Raw genomic sequence first — 23867 nt, forward strand, 5'->3', positions numbered from 1 at the left:
TTAATTTCAAACACTGCTTGAGGCTTAATTTCGAACACTGGTTTGATGCTTAATTTCAAACACTGCTTGATGCTTAATTTCAAACACTGCTTGATGCTTAATTTCGAACACTGCTTTCATGCTTAATTTCGAACACTGCGATGCTGCTTAATTTCGAACACTGCTTTGATGCTTAATTTCGAACACTGCTTTGGTGCTTAATTTCGAACACTGCGATGATGCTTGATTTCGAACACTACTATGATGCTTTATTTCAAAACACTGCTTTGATGCTTAATTTCAAACACTTCTTTGATGCTTAATTTCGAACACTGGTTTGATGCTTAATTTCGAACACTGCCATGATGCTTTATTTCGAACACTGGTTTGATGCTTAATTTTGAACACTGGTTTGATGCTTAATTTCGAACACTGGTTTGATGCTTAATTTCAAACACTGCTTTGATGCTTAATTTCAAACACTGCGATGATGCTTAATTTCAAACACTTCTTTGATGCTTTATTTCGAACACTGGTTTGATGCTTAATTTTGAACACTGCTTTGATGCTTAATTTTGAACACTGGTTTGATGCTTAATTTCGAACACTGGTTTGATGCTTAATTTTGAACACTGGTTTGATGCTTAATTTCGAACACTGGTTTGATGCTTAATTTCAAACACTGCTTTGATGCTTAATTTCAAACACTGCGATGATGCTTAATTTCAAACACTTCTTTGATGCTTTATTTCGAACACTGGTTTGATGCTTAATTTTGAACACTGCTTTGATGCTTAATTTTGAACACTGGTTTGATGCTTAATTTCGAACACTGGTTTGATGCTTAATTTCAAACACTGCTTTGATGCTTAATTTCAAACACTGCTTGATGCTTAATTTCAAACACTGCTTTGATGCTTAATTTCAAACACTGCTTTGATGCTTAATTTCGAACACTGCTTTGATGCTTAATTTCGCACACTGCGATGATGCTTAATTTCGAACACTGCTTTGATGCTTAATTTCGAACACTGCTTTGGTGCTTAATTTTTGAACACTGCTTTGATGCTTAATTTCAAACACTGCTTGATGCTTAATTTCAAACACTGCTTTGATGCTTAATTTCAAACACTGCTTTGATGCTTAATTTCGAACACTGCTTTGATGCTTAATTTCGCACACTGCGATGATGCTTAATTTCGAACACTGCTTTGATGCTTAATTTCGAACACTGCTTTGGTGCTTAATTTTTGAACACTGCTTTGATGCTTAATTTCAAACACTGCTTTGATGCTTAATTTCGAACACTGCTTTGATGCTTAATTTCGAACACTGCTTTGATGCTTAATTTCAAACACTGCTTTGATGCTTAATTTCGCACATTGCGATGATGCTTAATTTCAATCACTGTTTGATGCTTAATTTCAAACACTGTTTGATGCTTAATTTCAAACACTGCTTTGATGCTGAAGTCTGAACACTGCTTTGATGCTTAATTTCAGAAAAGGCTGGTTGCAAATGCACACACATGTATCTGGGTACTCGTGTGCCTGAGACCTCAACAGCACGACTGACCACCTAAACACTTGTGTCACAGCATCACAACACTTTACAAATGCTGCAGTGGTGACCTTACCTGTTTCCTGATGTTCAAGTAGAGCTCAAATGGGTTTGGTGGTTTCTCGTAGGATGTAGCTGGTGGTGGGATAGGGATGGGCGCAGACAGTTGAGCTTCACCTGGTTGTTGAGTGTCTGGCTTTGGCCGTAATTTCCGCTTACGAGGATGTATATTCATATAGTCTATTTCCTCGCCTCTTTGTGACCGGATAGAGCTGCCATTGTCATGTTGAGAATTGTTAGTGGGAACAGGTTCTGGGCCGCCTGCAACAGAAACAGCATCATCTATGATCTCCCCACTGCTTAATTCCACCTGTTCATCCTGATTTTCAACTTCCCACCCAGACTGCTTTGACTGGGTTGTGAAATGTTAAAGCATCAGGTAGCTGTGTCTATTACATTCAGACAACCCACACCTGTCAAGGTGGCAGTTAGCTGTCCTAGCAGTAGGCGCATGTCAAATTCTAGTGTTGGGAATTGGTTAACACTATAAGAAAAATCATTGGTTTGAAAAAGCAATTGATCCTGAATGAGAGTAGAAGAGTTTAGAACATTCTTTCTTAGTAAAATAATCATAAACTTAACAGTAACAACTTGTTGGGTAGGCATTACTTAAAAGTTGATGGGTGATAAGGTAGACACAATTTTATGAATAACAACTTCTTTAATACTGTAAAAAGCAAAGTTGTTATCCATAAAATTGTGTCTACCTTGTAACAGTAACAACTCTCAAATGAATTAATTGTTATATTTAGCATAACACTTTCTTAGTAAAGTACTGAATTAAGTACTTTTTGGGTCGAGTCCCATCCAGGATTTGAACCCACACTGCCAGAGTGAAGCACATAATTGCCAGGACACAATGTCAGTGATCTAACCCATTCAGCCATCGAGGCTTCAACAAAAATGAAAGCCTGACAACTTGTAGTCTAGATCACATACTTTGTGTAGCCCTCGGACAAGTGTAAATTGGCACGGCTCCTGTGGCCCCAAACTATGAACACACAATGCCAAAAAGTACTTGAATGTGTACTTTACTAAGAAAGTGTTATCCCAAATATTACATTTGTTACATTTGAAGACATTGTGTGTTCACATCTCCAGAGCTCTAGATAAGCTGCGTATCTGCGTGAAATACGCATCAGAAATGCAGAAATACACAGTAAAATATAATCCAAGCGTATCAAATACGCAACGAACATTATAGATACGCTACAAAAATAGAACTTGTGCGTATCATCAACATATTGTGAAGTAACCCTGCGTATTCGATTAGCAAATCAGCAACTTATTTTGAAGTTATAAAGGGGCATTCCGTCAACCTTGCCGAACTCCACGATGACAGTTATATCATGATCATTTGCCATCACACTTTCTTGTGGAAGTATCGTGGTATTTTTGAGTCCTATAAAGCTCTCGAACCCACATGACACCAGTTTGCAGGGACTAGATGAATAGTGTTTTTAAATATTTAACTTAAATACCCACATATGTAAAAACTAGTGGGTAACAGAAATTTGAATACGCAGGTAGAATTACTGATACCCAATGATTTTAAAATGCATGGGTAAAATACCCACAGCACCAAAAGCTTATCTGGAGCTCTGCATCTCTGATATTAAACTACACTGCAATGTAAGAAAACAATTCTACAAAGAAAGTTTGCAAAAGCTGTAGGCCTTGAAACCTTGTCTTTTGTATACATAATAATGGAAAATAAAATTGATTACTTGGATGGAAACTGACATTAATGAAAGTGATAAAATAACAGATTTGAAAAAAACCTATCCAAATTATGGTGATTCTGTTTGTTTGTTTCATGTTGTTTAACGCCGCATTCAGCAATATTCCAGCTATATGACAGCGGTCTGTAATTAATTTAGTCTGGACCAGACAATCCAGTGACTGACATCATGAGCATCGATCCATGCAACTGGGATATGATGATGTGCATCAACCAAGTCAGCGAGCCTGACCACCCGATCCCGTTAGTCGCCTCTTACGACAAGCACTGTCGCCTTTTACGGCAAGAATGGGTTGCTGAAGACCTATACTACCCCGAATCTTCACGGGTCGATTGTGGTTAGGACTATATATGCAACTGTAAGTATATTGAAAGGAAGTCAAAAAATCAAAATGGATCATTTATTTCTGCTCGATCGGAATAGTTGAACTTTGAACACATCATCCAAATGGGTCTTATTCACTACATCACTAGATGAAAAGATGGAAAGATGGAGTTAAACGAAACACTAACTATATCCACATACAACTGAAATTAAGAAATGCTTGAATCAATCTCCTCGATATTCAGACCCAAAAAAATAAAAGTGTACAACTAACAACAAAAATAAACCGAACATACACCTTACCATTCATAGTTGAATTTTACAGAAGTAGACAACATGGCTTACAGCCAAATTGTCCACAGTTCAGACTGACAATCATGTAACATAACCTTATTGGCAAAGAAAGCAGCAAAAGTCCTTCCAGATTTGCACAACTCACGAAACTAGCAGAGAAGATGCTGTGTCTAACTCTGGCAGCAAAACGACACCAAATGTTCAATGGTTTTAATAAAAGAAGCTCAAGAAATGGAGCAACACCTACTGAAACCTGTCTCTCTGCTGATATGAAGGAGGCAGACAGTCTTGAGTAGAGGTGGTATAGCTGGCTACATATAGTTATAATGCCATTCCTTATGCACTAATGAGAAGTCTTCATGCCAGGTAGGGTTCACATTGTGACAGCAGCATTCTCGTATCACTACGTCCTAGCTCAACATGGCTAGTGTTTGGTTGAAATTTCAAGATTAATCCTCATGATCATTGGTTCAAAAAACAATTGATAATTCATGTTAATAATAATAAAAATTAAAAATAGAAGAGCACATGACATATATGATAATTTACAGTTTTTACATTAATCTGAAACACTAACCAGCATTAGAAATTGGCACAAGTCCTATAGTCCTTGCCAAACTGCCCAATAGTTAAGGTATCCTTAGGACGAGTAGAAATTTGCCCTTTGTGTGGGTTTTGCTACATGTTATCAAGTACTAGAGCCCTAAAACTGGTTGTTCCTATCACTGCTAACACCATGCAACAGGCCTTGAAACAATGTAATCAACCTTTCCTTTATTCAATTTTATTAATATTATGTTCTCCAAGAAACTAATTAAAAATTAACTTAAATAATTGAAGGAAAAAAAATAAAAATAAAAATCACAGATATTCATAAGTTTCTGTACCACTACTTGTAATAAACAATGCCTATAATTGTTTTTGTAAGCATTATATGTGAACTGAAGTACATTATACCATTATTACTGTCTCTGTGCAGTAAAGAAATAAACATTCTTTGTCAGGAAACTGAAACCAATCAATCATTGATGAAATCAATTAACTGGAATGGCTCGAGTTATGGCACAATAACGGAATAATACAGTGAACCTGTTAATACTGTTCGTGGCGAATCTCCCTGACAAGCACAATCCCATATTAAGGAATCAGATACACCACATTTTACTCTAATAACCACCAAGCTTATATTCTTTGAACACGCTTCCAAATGTGGTGGGTAATGGAGGCTTGACGGTAATTAGACACCCGGTGCCATATTTATGGTGTTGCATTAGCTAATCACTAATAAACTGACATGCAATAGAATTATATGTTCTTGTCCCAGAATATATTTCAAGACATGGAGTGAACGCGAACATAGTAATATGAAATTGTAACCAAAACACTGTGCGGGGTGTTAGCCAACAAACTACATGGCTCTTATCAGAGACAGTTGCCTATTAGAGACAGTGCTTATTAGAGGAAATATGGTACCCAGTTATCAAGAAAACGTCTCTCTATGATTTGGAGATGTTCCTGTAATCATCCAATGGGCAACTCAGGGTAGGAAAAACAATGTAATCTTCAGGAAGAAATGCATGAATAATTAACCCATATATATACTTTTTAATACTCCTCCATATTACCATCAATGCACCATGGCCATATTTTCTCAACACTGAAGAGAACCACAAGATTGATGTCTATTGATGACTCACAGTTGCTTCACATGGACTTGTTTATATGATTGACATGACAAAGAAACTAGGTGTTATTCATGAAAAAAGCTGACTCTTTGAAGAATGAAAATAGGTCAACTTGACCTACTTTGTTAAATTGTCATTACACAACATGCACACAGAAATATGTTTGCTTGAACATCAAACCATTACTATCCAATACTTACTTCACATAAACCTCTTACCAACCTATTAATGTATAAGGTCGCAGTGACCTAACCTAGTTATCAACAGTAGTCCACTTGAATGTCCTTGAGATGTGTGGAGATATTGAAACTACTGAACAGGCTTTAGGAGTTTCTGAGGCATTAGCACCAACCACAGATTAATATCATCAACACGCACGCACATCATCAATGGGACCCCACCCCCCACCCCCCCCTCCGAAAATAAGATAGAAGTTCTTATTAACCAACATAGGCCTCACCATGGCAAGTGTTTAGTCTAAAAGAGAATTCTATCCCAATGCACACACGACTAGCAGTTGATAATGCATTAAGCACACTATTCATATGATCAATGTTACACATATTGAAAGTTGGTCAATATGACGTATTAAACCAATCTCCAAAGCCCAACGCATATATATGTGGTGTCATATGTTCTATGTAATACCAGGTGCTGTTCCGTGAATTGATTTTATTGATGTTGTTTGAGTTCTGTTCTCAACAAATGTATCAAGTATGAAATCGGTGATTGATTAACTTTCCATTTCCAGTAACCGAAGTTTATTTAATGGAATTGTGTGATTATCAAGTTACAAAGCATCCAAAGTCTGGAAGCAGACATGTTTCAAGACCTGTTACTTTTCCCGGTAGATATAGCAGATGCATTTAGATTTATTACCAGTACATAAAATACTATTAAATAAACGTTACCATGGATACTGGAAGAGGATTTAAGATTTTTCAGTTATCATTCACAGTTAATTATTAATCAATAATCATGTTGCCTTTTTAAACCGACAATCCATCTTGAGTTTGTATTTAATTGCATCATTGGCAATACCAGTTCGTTTGAGAAGATAATTTCTGATGCTGCTTCATCAGATTTTACCGTTATCAGTGACAGTTTTTGGGCCAAATATTGAAAGTACCGTATGCAGTTTCATTCATCTTTTTCACAGTTATATTTTAACTATTTCACACTGTACTAATACACATAATCAAACCACATTTGTACGTAACAGTAAAATGATAAACAGACATCGATAAAACATGAAAAACAATATTGGATATTCTGGAATGTTTCCAAACATATTATCAACCACTTGATATCTAAAGTCTTCCTAACTTCTTTTGGTACATTTTCTTCACCTTTCGACAATATTGGTTTCAATAAAATATCTTTCCTGTGGCTTAGTGCTATCATATATTTTCTACAGTAAACTACGATAAAACAAACTCAAAGGGACCACTAATGTTAGGCTGTCACAACCGTTGTTCGTAATAAGCATATATACATCATATATACAGCAAATAGCCGGGACAACGTGGACAAAAAACAGTTCGCTATATCCGTCAGTTCGTTATTAGCATGTTCGTTGTAAACAAAGTTTACTGTTATCATGGTAATATGCAGGAGACCCAACAAAGATGAATGTATATTTGTTAATAAGATGCATGTGATCTCATGAAGGCCTGACCGGATATTATAGTTTCCATGCTGGTCCCATTACACAAACTGATCTTAGCACTACAAGTATCAACACTAGCATACCTAAATACTTAAAATAGACATGAAAGCCATAGTGCTAAGAATGCCTTGTGGAACAGGGCCAAGGACATTGTGAACAAAGTGCTGTACTGCCTGTGTTTACTGGTGTTTCTTGAACAATGATTCTGTATTGATGGTATTGATTCTTATAGGTTGGCTCTCTTTAAACCGCAGAGATGAGACTTGGCACTAGCCTGCTAACCTGATTCAGTTTGTCCAATGGTAAAGGATAGTAGAATTTCAAGCTTTTTAGGAGTTCCCTTGTACATTATTCATTGCTAGAAGGTTAAGTTTATATATTTTTTGCTACATGCCACACTGGCAATATTCCATCTATATGAGTGAGTGAGTAAATAGTGCTTTAAGCCGCATCAGCAATATTCCAGCTATTCGCGGCTATCCAGCTATATGATGGCAGTCCATAAATAATCGATTCTGGACCAGACAATACATTGATTGAGATCATGAGCACCAATGTACATAACTGGGATATGATGACATACATCAACCAAAGGCAGCAAGCCTGACAACCTGATCATATTAGTCGTCTCAAGTGAAATGTGACAAAGTTTGATGTTTTGATATTTCTATGCAGACGAGTCATGATGTCAGCTAAAAGGCAAGTTAACATGAGGATTTAGTCTGAAAACTTTGACTTCGAAACCTTATGAGGAACCCTGATCATGCATCTCATTATTTCGACTACCGAATAAACCAACCACACCTTGTGTTGTTTCTGGAGATGGTGCTTGCTGGTCATATTTTGTTTTCATTTCCAAGAGTTAGTTTAAAATGGCGTGACTCTGATGTATAGTGACATTGTAGCATAGTTTCTGATATATCTGATAACCCAAAAAGTCATGTATAACTGGGCTGGTCATATGCATCTTATGCCCCGTTCACATGGACAACATTTACACACGTAAGTAATTTTGCACACGTGTAACTGTACATATGTGTGTATATGTAAATGTAACATGTGTTCAGATGAAAATTAGCTAAGGTGTGTAAATTGTGTAAGGCACACATATTAATCAGTTTGTTCATGTCTTTCAACACAAATCAGGTTGTTTTACGATCAAAGTTGAATGAGAAGAGAGTTACCTTACAGAAATCTTCATCATTTGAAGCAACATGTGTGACTTAACCTGTACACAAATTTTTGACTCCTTGAAACCCAAAGAAAACACTGTCCCTCCAGCTCTGGATGTCCCCATTAAAGACTTATTGTTGAATACTAAATATAATACAGAACTGTTGAAAATTTGTATGGTGTTGGCAAATCAACAGATATATTAATTAGATCATCCTCTGACGTTGGCTTAAAACGTTCTCATTACAAAATATACAAACAGTGTAAATTTACTTTTGCACCTGCTCCAGACATGATGTAAGTGTGCTCCTGGTGTAAATATACACAATGAGTAAATGTATTCACAAGGCAAGCATACCCACGTATGTATATTTACACACATATGCAACTGGGTATAAGTTTGTATCAATTTATGCGGAAATAGACATGTTAGGAACAGGAAGTGATAAGTGCTTGGCTGATGATTCATTTCAGGTTTCACCCTTCAGGCATTGAGCTGTTATGACTGTCCGAATTGTCTATACAGTTTACATTGTTAAATTGTTCACCATATGAACTAAATTACCAGTTGAATACTAGACAAAGGCCCATCTGGATCAATTGGGGTCTTCTTGTCAAAGATACATGACACTGAAAAAAAGTTGATGCAGTTTGAGGAGTGGGGCAAGCACATTTAGCTTATTTATAGACAAAGATTACAATCCACAGAAAAATGCCTCAGAAGAAGTTATGGCAGCAAACATGATCATGATGTCATTTGATGTTAAGAATTTACCATTTTTAAAAGAGTACTTTGGATTCATATCAGTGGGTGGGTGAGTGAGTATGGTTTTACGCCGCTTTTAGCAATATTCCAGCAATATCACGGCGAGGGACCCCAGAAATGGGCTTCACACATTGTACCCATGTCGGGAATCGAACCCGGGTCTTCGGCGTGGCGAGCGAACGCTTTAACCACTGGGCTTCCCCGACCACACGGATTCATATCAAGACAACATAAATACATCGTACCTTCATTTTACTTTTGACATGCTCCAAATACCAGATCAATTTCCCCTCGGACAATGGAATGACAGGTCATATTCATCACACCATATAAACTTACCGGTAAGCCATATGTTAATTTCAGGGTGTCCTATAATCAATTATCTAACCCTTTGTTTATCGTCAGAAAACATGATAAACATTTAAAGCAATACTCTCATGCTGTATTTCAGGCTACACAGTCAACACAATTTTGGAACCCATTCACATGTTCCAAACAAAAGCAACATTTGCAGAGTATCCTCAATAATTATTGCTACATTGAATAAGGAGTAAAAACAATGGCGGACTTGTGCAAAGTGCCCAGTACACAAACTGCAAACATTGCACTGATAACACAGTGACCTTAAAAATATCCGTTTTTAACCTTTGATATACATGTCGAGTTTGCTGAGTTCAGTTAATCTGTAATTTTCCTGATTTACATCCGACACTTACATATAACATGAACTACAATCTAAAAATAAATAGAAGATAATGAAAGATAAGTTTCTTCCAAAGGTGGTCTGTTTCATAATTTAAGTTGAAAACTGCTTTAAATAGAATAACAAAGCTGAAAACTGCAAAATTTTCAAACTAAAAGTAAAAGCAGATAGTAGGATATGTCATTGCATGAAGCATGTAAGGACATTTAGCAATATTACAGATATAATCACATCAGCAATACCATAGACATATCATGGCAGCCATTGTGGTGGACAATCAGTTCCTAACAATGCTCGAAATGAGTCATTTGTGGAGTTTGTTTTCTATAGTAATACAGAAAGAGCCAGTTGCAGTTTCCAACCAGCAGTGTAGGATATGTGGACACTATTGGATAGGTCCAGCAATGATGACCCGATTATTCAATTTTAAACCATTATGATGACATCACACTTTCTTGGAGAGCTGGGAGAAACTTAATTGATGAATGTGATTGAGCCAGGAATTAATTCTGAACGTGCATTCTAACATTTCAAAACTGACACAATAATAAGTCATTATGCCAGGTTATAGAGAAATTATATATCAACAATAACATGGTTTAAGTCACACAAAGCTGTTGTAGAAGTAGAATCAAGATTCTCTTGATTTCTCCATAACATAATCTCAGGATGGAGTTGACTAACCTATATATTATCGATCTAAAATGGTCACAATAACTATTGTCATAGCTGTCAGCAATATTACAGCTATATCATGGCAGTAAGCAATACTAAAGTAACGTCATGTTGCAGTAAGCAAATTTACAGTAATGTCATGGCAGTAAGCAACATTACAGTAATGTCATGGCAGTAAGCAAATTTACAGTAATGTCATGGCAGTAAGCAAATTTACAGTAATGTCATGGCAGTAAGCAACATTACAGTAATGTCATGGCAGTAAGCAATATTACAGTAATGTCATGGCAGTAAGCAACATTACAGTAATGTCATGGCAGTAAGCAAATTTACAGTAATGTCATGGCAGTAAGCAAATTTACAGTAATGTCATGGCAGTAAGCAACATTACAGTAATGTCATGGCAGTAAGCAACATTACAGTAATGTCATGGCAGTAAGCAATATTACAGTAATGTCATGGCAGTAAGCAACATTTTTTTTTTTTTTTACAGTAATGGCATGGCAGAAAGCAATATTACAGTAATGTCATTGCAGTAAGCAATATCACAGTAATGTCATGGCAGTAAGCAATATTACAGTAATGTCATGGCAGTAAGCAATATCATGAATATTACAGTAATGTCATTGCAGTAAGTAATATTACAGTAATGTCATGGCAGTAAGCAATATTACAGTAATGTCATGGCAGTAAGCAATATTTCAGTAATGTCATGGCAGTAAGCAAAACTAAAGTAATGTCAAGGCAGTAAGCAATACTAAAGTAATGTCATGGCAATAAGCAACAGTTAAATCAGGGCAGTCAGCTTAGCCTGGAACAAGCAATACAATCAATAGCTAGCATTGATCCCTGACAGGAGATATCCAGCTACATGTGGTGATGGTGCTAGCTGAAGGCCGAGATCAAGCTACACTCACTCCTCACTGTCACTATGTCACTGGCCTACAAATTAACAGTTATTCGGTCTAGAAAAACAGGGCAGAGTTGGTCTAGAAAGACAGGGCAGAGTTGGTCGAGAAAAACAGGGCAGAGTTGGTCGAGAAAAACAGGGCAGGCTTTGGAAATTATCCTGGGAAAGTATCCTGGCAGTCTCCGTGAGGAGACATATGAGATACTGGGGATTCCCTGGCAATATCAATGAGCGGGGAGACATGATATATTGGGGATTCCCTGGCAATATCAATGAGCAGGGAGAAATATGAGATACTGGGGATTCCCTGGCAATATCAATGAGCGAGGAGTCATGATATACTGGGGATTCCCTGGCAATATCAATGAGCAGGGAGACATATGAGATACTGGAGATTCCCTGGCAATATCAATGAGCGAGGAGTCATGATATACTGGGGATTCCCTGGCAATATCAATGAGCAGGGAGACATATGAGATACTGGGGATTCCCTGGCAATATCAATGAGCAGGGAGACATATGAGATACTGGAGATTCCCTGGCAATATCAATGAGCAGGGAGACATATGAGATACTGGAGATTCCCTGGCAATATCAATGAGCGAGGAGTCATGATATACTGGGGATTCCCTGGCAATATCAATGAGCAGGGAGACATATGAGATACTGGGGATTCCCTGGCAATATCAATGAGCAGGGAGACATATGAGATACTGGGGATTCCCTGGCAATATCAATGAGCAGGGAGACATATGAGATACTGGAGATTCCCTGGCAATATCAATGAGCAGGGAGACATATGAGATACTGGGGATTCCCTGGCAATATCAATGAGCAGGGAGACATATGAGATACTGGGGATTCCCTGGCAATATCAATGAGCGGGGAGACATGATATATTGGGGATTCCCTGGCAATATCAATGAGCAGGGAGAAATATGAGATACTGGGGATTCCCTGGCAATATCAATGAGCGAGGAGTCATGATATACTGGGGATTCCCTGGCAATATCAATGAGCAGGGAGACATATGAGATACTGGGGATTCCCTGGCAATATCAATGAGCAGGGAGACATATGAGATGCTGGAGATTCCCTGGCAATATCAATGAGCAGGGAGACATATGAGATACTGGGGATTCCCTGGCAATATCAATGAGCAGGGAGACATATGAGATACTGGGGATTCCCTGGCAATATCAATGAGCAGGGAGACATATGAGATACTGGAGATTCCCTGGCAATATCAATGAGCGGGGAGACATGATATATTGGGGATTCCCTGACAATATCAATGAGCAGGGAGACATATGAGATACTGGAGATTCCCTGGCAATATCAATGAGTAGGGAGACATGATATACTGGGGATTCCCTGGCAATATCAATGAGCGGGGAGACATATGATATACTGGGGATTTCCTGGCAATATCAATGAGCAGGGAGACTTATGATATACTGGAGATTCCCTGGCAATATCAATGAGCTGGCAGACATATGATATACTGGGGATTTCCTGGCAATTTCCATGTGGAGACAAATATAAGATACGGGGGACCTATTTTGGAGATGGCCATAATGTTTGATATTGAAAGTACTCCTTTTTTATGTTGCAAAAATACAAGTAGAAAAGGCATACGTCTTAATCCTTGGATATTGATTCAGATAAGGTAATGAGCTAATGTAGAGAATGTTTTGTTTGTTTGTTGTTTAACACCGCACTTACCAATATTCCAGCTATATGACGAGGGTCTGAAAATAGGTGTGGACCAGACAATCCAATGATTGAAATCATGAGCATTGATGTACACAACTAGGATACGATGACATGCCACTACCAACTCTTACAACAAACATAGTCGTCTTTATGGCAAGCACGTGTTGCTGAAGACCTATTCTAAGTTTAGTGTCATAAGGTGACATAATCATCAAGTAAAATTCTTGTAATAACCTAATGTTAAAAGTGAAATATTTACGGGGTCCCAAGATTCAAATACCATTGAGGTAAGGACCTCAAGGCCAGGAGGACGCCTTTAATTTCAACTACTCATAAATAGGGCGAATCAGGGATTCAAACCCACATTCAGCAGATGGCCAAGGAATACAACTCTGCTGACCCTGGGCTAACTGTGCTCTCCATATAATAGGAAACAACTGTCACTAAAATGTTTCTATGGCCAAGATAATCTAACAATGTGATTCCAGCATCTACTTACACGGTTGCATATTCCACTTAAGTAACATCTCTTCCATTGACATTTCTTGCCTGATAATGGTATGTTGAAATGCGAAAACATTGTTTGAAATATTGATAAAGACTTAGACCACACGTAGTTACAATCACAAGTAAGGCATCTCAACATCTAAGTGCGTGAATCAGTTTGCTTGACAGCTATGAGTCATTTGTTGTGATAACATCTTCATACAAGTATCATGTGAACGTCTTAAATAGATTCATGATAAAGCATTATCTAGGATTTCTATTTTCTAGGTCAATGACATTTACTTATCTGCATCTGAGAAACTCAGAAACATCTCAAAACTTTGGTAGAACGCATAAAATATACATGCAGAATTTGATTTCAGGTTCTCCAGTTCTGGAATACTTGACATATGATCATTAGGGAACAACGAATTGCCAACACATGTGAACATCCGGGCTATCAGAAATATTCCCACTCAACTATGAATACTTTTAACACACTGGGAACATGCTCGATAATGTGATATTTCCACTGTTTGAAAACATTGCAAAGAGTGAGTGAGTGAGTATGGTTTTACGCCGTTTTTAGCAATATTCCAGCAATATCATGGCGGGGGACACCAGAAATGGGCTTCACACATTGTACCCATGTCGGGAATCGAACCCGGGTTTTCGGCGTGACGAGCGAACGCTTTAACCACTAGGCTACCCGACCGCCCCACATTGCAAAGAATACAAGAGCAACATCAATGCATCTTCCCGAGGCAAGAGAGTTAACTGAGTTAAGGGTGGAAACTGGACTTTTATAGTCAGGTAACTCACTTGCCTCGGGAAGATGCATCAATGTGACCCACCTGGACCAGAAAACCAGTGGTTGATAGTGAGAACAATGGAGGTTTAAGATTCAGATTTTGTATGGAGAGGTGAAATGGAGTTCAAGATAATTGCACTTATTGCTTATACAGCAACGTGCATGCACATGTGTCAGCTTGCACCAGCCCAGACTAATGCTGGTTTTATAGGGCTAACCAACTGTTACCATGACACAGGTTAACATGGAAACCCCACTCAGACACAGTCTGTTTTATCCTCATAATGAAGAGCGAGCATCAGACAGGGCAACAACAAGTACCAGCTTTTAACGTTTGTATGCATGATGCGGCTAGGGATCACAACGTTTGGCTCTCGAGGCAGACACTCTATCCAGTCTGAGGCAGTCAGATTTAGGGAAGAAACCACTTCCAGTGGCTGTTTTAAGGAATCTATGAACATTGGGAATTGATACCATAATCGTTCTGCCCAGTGAGTCGCCGTTCCTTGGACAACCCTTTCCCTATAGCTGTGGCGTTTAAACTTTAACCCTGTTATGTCATAGTAGTACAACGAAAATAGAACCACAAGGTCTGTAGCTCACCTGGCTGATGTAGAATATTAGCAACATGTGAATATTTATGCTTTTCAAATTATACCATATTTCATTGTGTATAGTGCGCATTTTTCCAAAATAAATTACAGCTGTGCAGAGGGGGTGTGCATAATACACACATACAATAAGGGGGGGAAGTGGGGGAGGAAAGCAGCGGACCCCCCACCCCACCCCATATACCGTTATAATCCTATTACGCTTGAAAATGAACAAAATATAGTTTTACATGGCTTATATAAATAACTACAATGTTTCCTTGCTATTGCGCCCTTGAATATAGTTGAATTTACGTACATTTAAAATACACTCAATTTTTATGCTGACAGAACGTTTTTCACACAACGCAAACAGATTAACCATGTTAACAGTGGGACTGCAACGAATACACTGTGAGGCGAATATGATTCATATCACGAATATAGGGTAAAGAATACGAATACCAATTAACAATTACTATAACAAGTCAGCAGTTTATGTATTATTTATCATATTCAGTGAAACAATAACATAATTTATTTGACATGGTTTGTTAATTACTAATAAAATATACATTTATACACTGCACTTATCCAGGTACTAGTATCTGCTCAAATGCGACAATAACCAGTGACAACCATACTGTCAAATTAAATATTATTAGAGTGTTGTCGTTGAAAGAAATCTACATAACATGTTGTTATGGATATTTTTAGGTACAGGGTATGTAAATATACACGATAGCATATTCATAAATATTCGATTCTAGTGGCCATGAATAACGAATTCAATACATGAATGGTTACGGTTCGATTCACCGAATACGCGAGTCAATCATAACAGCTTTAGTTAACAGCTGATCACCATAAGCATGTAACACTGGAAATACCAGTCAACAAATCCAAAATGAAGTATGCAATTTAATCTTACTATCTGGTTGTAAAAATGTGCTCATTGCACATTTTCTTTGTAATATAATAGATTGTGTAAGGTAGGCCGAGCATTTACAGTTGTGTTGGTCATCTACCCATACAACTCCACCTCAGTTAAATATCTGATCGTCTTTAACATTCATCAATCATTTCGACCCTAAGGATAGATGTAGTGAGGGATCACTGTATCGGACTAACGCAAACAATTAAATACATTTTTGGTAACTGTGTTGAATCATCAGGATCAAACTCAGTCAAACATAATTCATCAACTGACCATTCATCGATGAGGAGTTATCGTCTTGACACAGATGGAAACTAGAAAGGTGATCTCCGGAGAACTTCGGCCACAGTTTAGAGAATTTCCATAAATATGAATAGAGGGCATAAAGTCTGCATATAACCATGATAATGTTCTGCCAATATTCATTAATTATTTGGTTCACAAGTCTGTTGTAAGTGATAAGACGTGATATATACCGTGACCTTTTGGAATGAGTCAAATACAAGACTGGCACTGAAAAGGAATGTATAATTCAAAACACCTAATGAATAACATGTCATATATTTACATAATATTTGTGAGTTTTCAGCGTTTGTTTTTCAGCATGTTCTTGTTATTGGAAAAAAATACAATCAGATGCCCCACTTTGGAAATGTTAGAAACTTTACAACAATCCTTGATTTTGAGTACAGCTACAAAATAAAAATCTTTATCTTTCTGAAGCAGACACGTTTTTGGTCATTGAACATGTTGACCGTCTGACTCATGTGTTTTTACAACACGTCATAGCACTAATGAGCAACCGAAGTTTTACTGTCATCTAAAAAAACCCATTCATATCATTCCAAGTCAATACATCAATAGCAAGCCTTGAGCAATCAAACAAGTGATCACACTTCACCTACATAATGTGACTTATGACATATCACGCCCAGGGAAAAACTCCTTACCACATCCCACTTCACATTCACCATTATAATGAAAATACCAATCTATCGCCAAACAATACATAAAAGATGAACAATTTGCGTTTTCCAATTCTGAGCCTTACCCAAGACCCGATTGTGGAGACAAAGGATGTTTCAGCTTGCTCCAACAAACAGACCAAGTCGGCCACATGCTATGAGCAGATGTAAGTCTTAATGGACACTTAGATGTTGGACATAATAAATGAGTAAAAACAGATAACAACTTCTTTACTATTACATTGATTTGGGCACAAAAATCTGTATAAAGGTCAATGACTTACACCCGAGAAATGTGATAAGTCAATAGCAAAAGCCAATAAGTCTGAAAGTTTCAAAAGACGAACCATAACAAATCAATGCAATACCATTCTATTAGATGAATATATATACGATCTGGCCATTGAAATTTGCGACAAGAAAAGCGCTTGACTAGAGTGACTAAGTAACTATAGCTCATGACAGTGTGTCCTAGTCTGTCTTACAGACCCTGATAAAAAATTTATATCAAATACAGCCCATGCAAGTCTATAGTGTTTGGCAAGTCTAGATCACTCCAGAATCTGAAAATGAAGAGAGTCACTGGGCTCCTTTTTATTATATTTTTATTAAGATAACTGAACAACTGTTTTTATGTACGATATGTTCATTTCAGAGACTAGATTTTAGTCTAAGTGTGTCCCTATGATACAGAAAGTATGATGCAAAGACACACACAGCTCAGAATTCTAACTATTTTCCATCCATTGACCATTGCACACAGTGTTTCAGAGCTACTTTTTTACCCTTCAGTAAGTACACAATATTTCAGGGCTACATCTTGAGAATTCCCCTTCATCACCTGGTTATCCAAACATAATAGTTATGTTCCGTAACCACTATATTACATCAGGTTTTCACCATTTTTTCTCGACCCATAAAGATTCCGGCGTAGAATAGGTCTTCAGCAATGCTTGCCGTAAAAGGTGACTATGCTTGTCGTAAAAGGCGACTAAAGGGATCGGGTGGTCAGGCTCGTTTACTTGGTTGATGCATGTCATCGATCCCAATTGCGTGGATCGATGCACATGATATTAATCACTGGATTGTCTGGTCCAGACTCGATTATTGACAGACCGCCGTCACATAGCTGGAATATTGCTGAGTGCGGCGTTAAACAACAAACCAACCAACCATTTCTTCTCTTATTCTAGTACAGTACTATAACAATGGTCAATGGATGGACTTTATTAACATAATATATTTTTATGCTATATCACTTGATCACTGCTGTATGAATTCTTGACGGATTTAAATTTTAACCACATTATTCAAACGTGTGATTCAAAAGTATTTCTATATTTCGGAAAGTCGGAAGTGATGCAGGTCATTGACCTTATCACTCTGGTGAACCCCACATGCACTATTTGTTTGTTTGTTGTTTAACGCTGCACTCAGCAGTATTCCAGCTACATGACGGTGGTCTGTAAATAATCAAATCTGGACCAGACAATCCAGTGATTGACATCATAAGAATCAATCTATGCAATTGGGATATGATGACATGCATCAACCAAGTCAACCAGCCTGACCACCCGATCCTGTTAGTAGCCTCTTACGACAAGCCTAGTCACCGTTTACGGCAAGAATGGGTTGCTGAACGAAGACCTATTCCACCCTGGATCTTCATGGGTCCCACATGCCCTAATATGGTGCAGATGGAGCAGGATCATAACTGAGGCAATCCAGTTACTTGAACCCACATAATAGCAGTTCCATTGTTTAGGAGAGTGGTGGGAGACATTTAAAATAAAATTTCCTTTTTAAATGTCAAAAACAGGTACATAAGTTATTTCCATATTATATAATGAACCAATTATAATCAATGACTGATTGAAACAAACAGGTCAGAACCAATGAACAATGATAAAATAGCATCCACTTCCCAATAGAACCATGACTAAACACAACTATATCATGTATATGAAGCAGGCAACAGGGTCTCAGGTGGCGGCCTACTTCCAAGGACTATCTCCTCCCACTAGCTACTGCACCAACCTGATCCCAAACTAAGTGACTTCTGATGAAAGTATGTCGTACTTCAGTTTTATTACACTAGAGAGTTTTCAATTCATTTGTGAACTATTTTGTTTTGTACTAATGGGTCATGTGACCCATTACCTGAGATAATGATAGAGCCAAAGGACCACATTGCTCAAGACTGGACAATCCTTTGTCCCCTGGGTAACTGATGCACTGCATTGTATTCTGATCTATGTACAAGCAACTCCAACACTGATGTAGGATCTTGCCAATCACAATACCAATATGTACAACGATGTATCAATGAATTGTTTATGTTATATCTATGCTAATATATATCCTGATTAGGTTTGTTTGTTGTTTAACGCCCACTCATCAATATGCCTGTGATATGAGAGTGGTAGTAAAAAAAGTTGAATAACCACATCATGCCAGCTTTAGATGGTTCTACTCTTACAAATACAGTAGTGCTGTAAATAGAGAATACTATACTCATTCTTGTTAGATACCATTTATACGAAACGAGTGGACTTTCTATGGTATCTGACCGAGCAAAAGCGAGGTCAGATAACATAGACAGTTCACAAGTATATAACAATATATAATGTCTGTGGAAGCTCAATGCATAACTTATATAGGATGCAAACAAAATTTGATGCGTGTGACTATCTTGTTTGGTTTAATATCCCTCGCTCACATGAGATTGCTTCAGTTCTGCCTTGTAGTTGCAAAATGAATGACGTATCGCGTTTTTTTAAGAATGAAAAAAGTAGTCCCGGTGTGACAGAGGTCACGGTTATCCAATCAAAACGAATAAACGTACAGATTTAGTATCTCACCACCTGTATCTTCACCACGTGGGTAATAAAAACATTGATGCATTAGTTGCATTCAACATGATCAATGTGATAATACTGAACTGTCTTTCAAATTATGCTCTGTAATTGTTTATTGGTTGTTTAATGAACAATATTCCACCTATATAATGGCGGTCTGTAAATATTCGAGGCTGGACCAGACAATCCAGTGATTGACATCATGACCATCGATCTACACAATTGGGATACGATGACATGCATCAACCAAGTCAGCAAGCCTGACCACCAGATCCCATTAGTCGCCCTTTACGCCAAGCATAGTTGCCTATTAAAGCAAGCATGTGTCGCTGAAAACCTATTCTAACCAGGATTTTCACGGGTTAAACCCTATATTGATAACAATATATAAAAATGAAGAATACAAACAAGGTGTTCAAGGGAATACAATTACATCACATTTCGAATATCAGTTGAAATACACAAACATAGCCACTACATTGCTTTATTAGAAAATAAACATGATTAGCCTTCACGATTTACACAAGTCCGAGTGTTGAGGACAAGTGAAATTCCAATGATGGTAGTCCTCATTGACTTGTTGCATTTGAGGGCTATAATTCTGAATCAGTTTTCAATCTTTAATTTTGCTACAAATTGGAATTGAATAAATCTGACAACTGACTCCATGACAATTGATAAAATGACGACGAGGGAACAGCTTGCATGAGGATGGAGAGATCATTAGAAAGGTCCAGAGGCTGGAAAAGTAGGACTGTCAGGTACAGCTAACAATATATACCAGCTGATATCCATATTGATTCTGAGTTGACTTAATTTAGTTCCAATAAAAAACAGTAAGCGAGTGAGTGAATGTTGTTTAAGCTGCAATCAGCAATATTCCAGAACTAGCAGAATAGCCATGGCGCTTTCAGCATGTACAGTATGTACAGCGCATTTGTGTAAAGGTTGTTAATAGTATTTGTTCATCAGTGAACACACTGAAAATTGCAAGTATCAGTTACCATCAAGAAAATGAGAAGCACAATGGTTCTTCTCAAAACCTGTTGGCATTGCATTCTTGTCACTGACAAAGACTGAACAGTCCTCTCCGGGACATTATGAAGTTAGCTCCCGGAGAGGAAATCTATGTGCTCAGTCTTTCCAAACTTCTCTTGTCATGCAAAGACAGCAAATCTCTGCCAACATCGAAGGACTATCATAAGATGTATATTGAAAAGCTATATGGATAAACAAACAATAAAAGGACTCAAGTTAACGGTTTACCATCAACACCAACAAACACCCTTCTAACACATCAGCCAAGGGCAATACTCACATGTGACACATGTGACACTTAACTATCAGTCTTATCTGACATACTTACCTTACCTACCTGTTTCAACTCACGGCAGTGATAATCTATCCAGTACTTATCCAAACAGAAACACACTGTGTAATCCAATCAGAATATCACAACATAGACGATTACCATTTTTCTCTTGTTTGTCGCCCTTGTCTGTTTTATCCTGCTTCTGCTGTTGTTGCTGCTGCTGCTGTTGCAGCATGGCAGTGTGTGAGCGCAACGTCCTCGTTATTCGGCGTTCTTCCTTTTCCTCTTTCGCTTCTTCTTTCTCCACCTCTTCTTTCACTTCATATTTCTCCTCCTTTGAATCTTTGCCGTCTCTCGAATTCTCCTTAACAGTATCGTCTATCTGAGGCTTTGGGGCTGCCTCCCGAAACAATTTTTCTCGTTTGCCTTCCTCTGAGGGGGCAGCACTTGCTCGAGAGGACGGCCTAGAGGACGCGGGACTAGAAGCACGGGATGTGTTGTGTGATGGTTGACACATCTCGGTAAGGACAGCCTCAGCCTCTTTCTCCTGTGTAGGGTTCAACACGTAAGGCAAGGCTGGCTTTGTTAGCAGCAGTTTCAAACAATTCTCATCCATGGAGGAAGAGGGGGCAGTCTTTTGGGGGATAATAATTTTCAAAGGTGGTACTTTCGGAGATGATGACCGACTTCCTTTCTCTGATTTTGGTCGAGGTGAATTTGGTCTGCCATCTTTACTGTCCCTTAATTCTGACCTAGTTTTCGGAGATGATGGCCTGCTCTCCTTACTGTCTCTTAACTCAGATCTCGTTTTTGGAGAAGACGGACGACTATCCCGACTTTCTCGATCTGACCTTAACTTTGGGGATACTGGCCGACTTTCCCTACTCTCCGATCTTGTTTTCGGAGAATTGGGTCTGTCTTGCCTAGATTTGGGAGACATGGGTCTGGAATCATGCTCAGACCGTGTTCTAGGGGACAAAGGTCGACTTTCTCTACTGTCCAATCGAGGTCGGGGTGAACCAGGTAAGGACTCCTGATCCACTTTTGGCGACACATTGTCTTTTTCTTGTGTTGCAGAATTACTTTCTGAACCATCCAATACTTTGAATTTGTTTGACTGAGAAACACTTAGATCACCGTCGTCTCGATTTGGCGAAGATTGTAGTTGCCACCGAGTCAGAGGTTTATGCATTCCAACAGAATCACTTAACGTGTTGGAACCCAAACTACCCCTCCGTTGAGAGTTATGATGGGTATGTGAAGGAGTCCGGTCTACTGACGAAGACACAGAACTAACAGAACTAGAAGGGAACAAGTTGTTGGCCCCCCCACCCCCTGACGAGGATGAGGGTGGGGGTTGAATATTTTGGGATGTGGAGTCTGAGCTCAACCGGGAATCACCAGGATCACCAGAATCTTGTGGAATGTGTTGATTATTTTCAACTTGGTTATTTTTCCCTACAGTGTTTTGTATCTGATCCTCCTCCTCCTCCTCCCCATCACTGATATCCTCAAAATCATGATGGGGGGAGAAAGCCTGTGTTTCCTGAGACCTCAGTTTATACCGATTATCCTCCTCTACACCAGTTCCTTTTTCTGCGTTCTCGTCCATTTTCAACCAGCTTGTTGTTGCTGCTGCTGTCTCGTCTGAAACTGCCTCTTTCCTTATTAACGTAGGTTCTAAATGTGGGTCATACAAGTCACTATCTATACTTGACACTGGACTACCTGGCGGCGAACTGTTTTGATCATTCGTTACCACTGTTAAACTATAGGATTGGTGCCTAGGTAGTCCTTTATACTGTGGCTTTGTTGGCTGAAATTTAAGACACAGCCGTGGGGAGCCTGTTTTTTCCGGAGACTTTGGTAGTGCTGGTATGAGCGTTCTACGCGTACTGCTGCTGGAGCCTATTCCACCTATATCACCATGCAACTCCAAATCTGAAACAGGAATAACAACAATAACCAAGGCTATAAAGCACAAGACAAACCATTTCAAATCACATGACGTTACTACCATGGTCAACAGTTTGCACTTAATGAGTATCATAATGGATGTCACAATTCTTTCCAATTATATACAAACTTTGAAGTTTAAATGAAGACTTCGAGAAATTCCTCATAACAAAGATTGCGATTTGACCGAAAATAAAACCAACATATCATACCTTGAATATCCTCTGGGCGAGAATCTTCATCCTTGTTAGACGAGGTACTTTCTGGCGAGGTAGGTGAGCGGGCATCATCAATGCTGGAGCTGTCGCTACTAGAGGATATGATCTCTTTTCGGAGGACTTGTTCTATCTCGGTGGAGGCTGCCACGTCCAGGGCCGTCTTACCCTTGTTGTTGGCCTGGAGGGGGTTGGCACCATGCTTCAGTAACAGCTCCACAAGCTTAAAACAAGTTCCCACAGTGAACAATCATATTATAATTATCACTTGGCCTATTGTAACAACCAAACGTTATAATGGTCCCGGTATCCATAGGATTTAATTTCAGTAGAAATCAGCTTTCATATTTATTACAGTGCTGGTGTTTGTTTGTTTGTTGTTTAATGCCGAACTCAGCAATATTCCAGCTATATGATTGCGGTCTGTAAATAATCAATTCTGGACCACACAATCCAGTGATTGACATCATGAGCATCGATC

At 38.4% G+C, this 23867-nt stretch overlaps 1 protein-coding gene across 2 annotated transcripts in view; it reads right to left on the reverse strand.

Annotated features, from left to right (window-relative positions):
- The window catches only part of LOC139454362 (protein phosphatase 1 regulatory subunit 12A-like), a 40440-nt gene that overhangs the window by 9310 nt on the left and 7263 nt on the right, over positions 1–23867 (reverse strand). For both annotated transcript variants that reach the window (XM_071236006.1, XM_071236007.1), the window contains exons 7-9: positions 23384–23609; positions 21375–23156; positions 1616–1860 (exon numbers count right to left, since the gene is read on the reverse strand). In XM_071236006.1, coding sequence (XP_071092107.1) covers positions 1616–1860; positions 21375–23156; positions 23384–23609 — 2253 coding nt within the window. The remainder of the gene's footprint in view (positions 1–1615; positions 1861–21374; positions 23157–23383; positions 23610–23867) is intronic.

This window comes from Haliotis cracherodii, unplaced genomic scaffold (assembly GCF_022045235.1).
Source record: "Haliotis cracherodii isolate W230 unplaced genomic scaffold, xgHalCrac1.p SCAF_10, whole genome shotgun sequence".
Taxonomy (NCBI): Eukaryota; Metazoa; Mollusca; class Gastropoda; order Lepetellida; family Haliotidae; genus Haliotis; species Haliotis cracherodii.